We start from the raw sequence: 5,556 nt of genomic DNA on the forward strand, positions 1-5,556 counted from the left end.
TTTCACGTACTGGCCACACTCAAAAAACTTGAATAACCTTAAAAGAAACACCACCAGAAGATCAGGGTATGTTTTTGACTGACGGAAAGGACAGCTCGCCCTTTGGGGCGGTGTGACACGCCGAAAGATTTCCAAAAAGAGGGGGAGTAAGGAAAAACAAAATAAAGGGGGGAAAGCAGACGGGATGCGGCGGAGAGCCAAGTTCGCTGTGCTGGGAAAGACAGGCAGCCGTGGCTGGCTCGGTGCCGCCCTCAGCCCAGCCCGGCCCCGCCCGCCCGCGGGGCCATAAGAGCGGGCGCGGCGCGGGCGGGCGGCGCTGCACGGCACGGCACGGCGCGGCGCGGCACGGCACGGCGCGGCACCAGCATTAAAGATTGGTTTTTTTTGCGCGCTGGTCCTGGCCGTGCTGCACGGCGGGCGCATGGAGCGGGGCGGGCGCCGCCGCAGCGAGCCGGAGGAGGCCGACAAGGGCAGGATGAAGAGAACGATGTGAGTCCCCCTGCCCGCAGGGACGGGAAGCGTTTTCCTTGCCTTCACCGGCTGTGGGTGACTGCCGCTGCAGGAGCCTCCTCAGGGAAAGCGCTGCTGTCTAAAGATCTGCAAGCTGTCATTTTTAATGAGCATCTCCCTCTTCTTTTTTTTTTTTCAGCATTAAAGATTGGAAAACAAGACTGAGCTACTTCCTGCAGAACTCTTCCAGTTCTAACAAAAGGAAATCTAAGAAGGCAGGGAAACACCGCAACTACTTCAGGTAAGTTATGAGAAAGAGACTCTGTTTAAATAACTTGAGTATTCTTCAAAAGAAGTAAAGCTTGAGCAGTGTAGTCTAATGTTCTCACTCTCTTTCTGCAGACCTTCGCCTGAAGAAGCCCAGCTGTGGTCAGAAGCCTTTGATGAACTGCTTGCTAACAAATGTAAGTTTGTCGTGAAAAAGTAACATTTGGGAGCAAAAGGAAGGAGAAGTCTATATGTCTGTAAGAGTTTGCTTTCTTTCATGTCAGTATTGTACCTCTCATGTAAAGAGCTTTGATTCTGTTCTTGCAAGTGAAATGCTTTTGACAATTTAAAGCCAAAATACATAGAAGCTTTTTTTTTTTTTTTTTTTTTTTTTTTAAAGTAAACTAATAATAAAACAAAGAATACCTCGGTAAATTTTGTTTCTTTCTTGAAACCCCCATAGCTAAAATCATACCTGTTATCTTGGCTTTGCCAAATGGGAGAAGGGCATTTATTCCCTGAGCTCACTGCATAAGCAAAGCAAATGCTTTCCAGTAATGTGGGAAGGATCCTGCAACACAGGTTCAGTGATCTTGGGGTTTTACTGTAGCTCTGCAAGAAGCAGCATTCACTAGCAAAACAAAAAGACTAAGAAATAATATTACTGTTTGCTCTTTGAGCTTGAGTCATCCTTTCCATTGAAAGAATATTCCAGAGTATTGTAGCAGTCATTTACTGCAGTATAAAGGTTAACAGAGGAGAGCTTATCTAGAGAGAAGTGGTTTTTTTTTAATGCATTCTCAGGCATCACAGAAGGAAACATAACCATAGATACGATTTTATGTTTTGTGTTTGCCTAAGAAATGGCAAAATCAAAGGGAAATCTGCCAAGCTGCTAAAGCATTAACTTGCTTGCAAACATAAATTATGGAATTTTTAAATTGCCATTATACTGATGAAAAAAAATAGACCTACAACAAAACATTCTGGTGGAAGCTGATGTGACCAATAGGTGAAATCAAGGTTTCTGAAATAGTTAATTGAGGGTGGGTATTTTTTTATTTCCTTAGATGGTCTTGCTGCTTTCCGAGCTTTTTTAAAGTCTGAGTTTTGTGAAGAGAACATTGAGTTCTGGTTGGCCTGTGAGGACTTCAAGAAAACAAAATCACCCCAAAAGCTGACATTGAAAGCAAAGAAAATCTACAATGACTTCATTGAAAAGGAGGCTCCCAAAGAGGTAAAGAAAAGCTGTTTATACATAAATGCTCTGCTCTATGAGTTGTCACAGCCGTTATTTCTTTGAACTCAAGATACAGATGTCAAACTGCATTGTACATAACCTCATTGTTAATGTCTGGGTCTGAATACAAGTGCCTTTTCACCAAGCTGGAAAATGGCACAAGCAATGTTGCAGAGAATTTCCATTTTAACTGAGAAAAGACATATCTGAATTAGCTTTGGTTTTGTGCAAAAGAAGAGTTTTCTTAAAGAAAATTCTCCAGTAATTTGACCCTGCAGTAATGGGGTCTTGCCTTTCTCACCTCTTCAGAAGCTGTACTGTGTATTAACACTTACTTGAATTCTGCTCTAAGGAGTAATGTCCCTCTTTCTGTATTTCAGATAAACATAGACTTCCAGACCAAGAACATGATTGCACAGAGCATCCAGGAAGCCACCCATACCTGCTTCAGTGTGGCGCAGAAGAGAGTTTACAGCTTAATGGAGAATAACTCCTACCCGCGGTTTTTGGAATCTGAATTCTACCAGGAACTGTGCAAGAAGACACCTATCAGCAGAGCAGCCCAGGGCACGTGAGCGATGGAGAGGAGAGAGAAGCAACCTCTGGGCTGGCAAGGAAGCCAAGCCACAGCTCATGAGCAGCATCCTGACCCAAAAGGCTGGGGCACTGAGCACTCAGTCTGTATGTCACAGTGCAAGGACAAATACTGACTTTGGTGCAGAGTTGATGGCCCAGAGTGATGCTGTTGGAGGGTATTCAGGGGAGATGGCAGAAGCGTGCCAGCCAGCAGCTGACACTGCCCTTCTCTGCCAGTGCTGTAGCGAGACGCGAGGTGGCTGTGCTGGAGCCCTTCTGTCACTGCCAAGGAGCAATGTGGCAGGTCCGGACAGAGCTTCCTTCTTGTGAACAGAAGCTGCTCTCTGCACTTGGGCACTGCTGGGAACTTGAGTAATTGGTTGCCTATTTATTTTTCCTAAACATCCCCTAGCGTTGCTGTTGTCGGTGGCTCAGTGTGCTCACACCGGTTCTGTTACTGCCTCAAGCTGCCAAGAGCTGTGCTGGGTTTCTGTGCAACCTCTTCACAGTAACAGCACTGTGAGGGGAGGAAAGGACAGAATAACTCTGTTCCCAGAGGAACAGGTTCTGCAGCTAAAGTATGCAGGGCTGGGTTGTGTCAGCAGGGCTGTTGGGGCCAGACTGAGGGCAGAACTTGGCCAAGGCGAACAGGAGCTGTATAGTACTATATTTATATATGGATTATGATCATGTTGAATGCTGCAGTGTCATAATTCTGTCTTGAAGACAGAAAGCTTCAGTGAAGTTTTATTGTTTTTAATAAACTATTTTGGTACAAAGCTTGTTTTGTTGCCCAGTGTGTGTTGCACACACAGATAAACACTGTCTGGCACTGGACTCCAGAGTATGGGGACTGTGGGTCCTGGGTGAGATCTTTAATAGGGCTAATTTTAAAGCAGTTAGTTCCTAATCTATGAATTGAGTTTTCTGTTTGGGTTTTATCAACAGAATAAAAACCTTCAGAGCTTGAAAGCTTAACAGAGAGACATGTTCAGCCACATCCTCTGTCCCAACATGTCTGTGAAGCCAATCTCTTAAGATATGCACACATTCAGCTACCCATGATGCCACATCAAAGACAGCAGCAATGCTGCTGTAGCTCACAGGATGCCATTGGGAACACAGGCACCCACAGTACTGCACTTGCCCCTTCCAAGACCTCTGCTTCAGAAAGGGGTTTAGGAGGACTTTAGTAGCATAAAACCTGTGCAAAGTCAGGAGAGGCAATAGTACAATAAAGGCATTTGACTCCCAGCTAGGTGACAGTTCCCTGGGGGAAAGTTACTGGTCGTTGTTATTCCATGTACTATTTTTCCCAAAACCAGTCTCTAGTTAGCCTTGTGGCATCTGCATTTCAGGTCTGTTTAGGTCCTGGCTCCAGCTATTTTTATTCCAATTCTCAGTTTCTCAGCTTTAATTGTTTATTTCATGTATATCCACAGCAGTCACTTCTATAACACTATACTTTTCCAAGCACAAAAATATTCTGACTATGGCTTTTTCTACTCCCAATTACACATCCAAAAAGCTGTTCAAAAGCAATTCCTTCAGGTCAGTATATATGCATTGCAGGAGAGGAGCCTACAAGAAAGACAGAGAGGGACTTTTCACAGAGCATGGAGTGACAAGAAAAAGGGGAATGGATTCCAATAGAGTAGGTCAGATTAGATTAGATATTAGGAGGAAGTGCTTTGCTGTGAGGGTGGAGAGGCATAGGACCAGGTAGCCCAGAGAAGCTGTGGCTGCCCTATCCCTAGAAGTGTTCAAGGCCAGGTTGGACAGGGCTTTGAGCAGCCTGGTCTGGTCTGGAGGTTTCCTACCAATGGCAGGTGGGCTGGAACTAGTTCATATTTAGGGCTTCTTCCAACCCCAACCAGTCTATGATTACATGAGGTTTCTATGTATAGTGAATACATACATATCCACAGATATACATGTCTATTATACTGACTCTGCATAGAAATTTATTTGGTACAGCCCCCACCTTGCCATAGGTGGCTGGGGCTGTGAGAGCCAGCTCTCATGCAGCTACATTTGCTGATCAGTTAAGTCCAGATAAAGAAAGCACAAAAAACCCTCATCCCAATAATTTCCTGCAACAGAGGTTTTTTACTAACAAGAGAAAACAGATTTGGGCTGATAATTGCTTTTGTAATAAAACAATATAAATAGCCAGAGGTGTACCTATTAAAGACTTAGACCTGGGGCAGGAATAATTCCATGAAGATTCAACTGTGCCTGTTTGGGATGTGGTAATTAACCACATTTGCTGGTGTCTTGTTTTAAGGAAAGAAACATTTCTAGTTTCAGCAGGTGCCTGAACAACTTATAGCACAGTTATGTAGAGGAAAAGTGGGGCTGTTAGGCCTGGCATCCCTGACTGAGGCTGCCCTGGGGTATTTTTAAAATCTGACTCATGAGTTTTGAGCATTAGAAAGGCCATGCAAGCAGCTCTGCAGCTGCCACAGAGCAAACCACTGGGCTCACAAAGCAACCAAGCCGTGCAGAGTCCCTGGCACAGTCTGTCTGCAGCACAGAGAGGCCTGGCTCCACAGCCAAGCTGTGCAGCAAAACAACCTGGTATCAACAGAAAAAAAAAAATAATTAAAAACATCTTGTTTGTAAAATCCAACACACAATGTTCCTTCCAAATGCTGCTTTTCCATTTTTAATCTGTTTTCCCAACTCCTAGGAGGAAGATTCACTAGAAAACCAGCATGTTGGGAGTGCTGCAACCCAAGATACTGCTATGAACATTTCCTATGGAAAGAAAACCCCAACGACTGCTTTAAGAGATGCTGGTTCTGTACTCCAGGCAGCCTTACAGCTTTAGTTAAAATTGGTACTCTGGTATCAGTATCCAATGGCAACAAATGATAAACTGCTCCTTCCCCCAGAGCCCATCCACATTTACACACTCCCAGTTCCACCAGGCTGCCCACAACCAAACTGTGATGCCAGGGATAGGACTGGCATGGGGACAGGACTGGCATGGGAATGGCAAGGGGAGGGTGAAAGAACTG

General features: G+C 44.8%; 1 protein-coding gene across 1 annotated transcript; it reads left to right on the forward strand.

The window, feature by feature from the left end:
- The first annotated feature begins 392 nt into the window (after positions 1-392).
- RGS2 (regulator of G protein signaling 2) lies at positions 393-3,312 on the forward strand. The gene is made up of 5 exons (XM_041479116.1): positions 393-489; positions 650-751; positions 853-914; positions 1,788-1,954; positions 2,338-3,312. Exons 1-5 carry the CDS (start codon positions 422-424, stop codon positions 2,530-2,532), a joined length of 594 nt encoding a protein of 197 aa, XP_041335050.1. The 5' UTR covers positions 393-421; the 3' UTR covers positions 2,533-3,312.
- The last annotated feature ends 2,244 nt before the right edge of the window (positions 3,313-5,556 follow it).

Source organism: Pyrgilauda ruficollis, unplaced genomic scaffold (assembly GCF_017590135.1).
Source record: "Pyrgilauda ruficollis isolate IOZ18807 unplaced genomic scaffold, ASM1759013v1 scaffold47, whole genome shotgun sequence".
NCBI lineage: Eukaryota > Metazoa > Chordata > Aves > Passeriformes > Passeridae > Pyrgilauda > Pyrgilauda ruficollis.

What these genes read in the sequence shown, in the direction of transcription:
- RGS2 (XM_041479116.1), top strand. Translation starts at nt 422, where the DNA reads ATGGAGCGGGGCGGGCGCCGCCGCAGCGAGCCGGAGGAGGCCGACAAG. An exon ending in GGCAGGATGAAGAGAACGAT is followed by an intron (nt 490 to 649) that starts GTGAGTCCCCCT and finishes TTTTTTTTTCAG; the next exon opens with CATTAAAGATTGGAAAACAA. An exon ending in AAAAGGAGGCTCCCAAAGAG is followed by an intron (nt 1,955 to 2,337) that starts GTAAAGAAAAGC and finishes TCTGTATTTCAG; the next exon opens with ATAAACATAGACTTCCAGAC.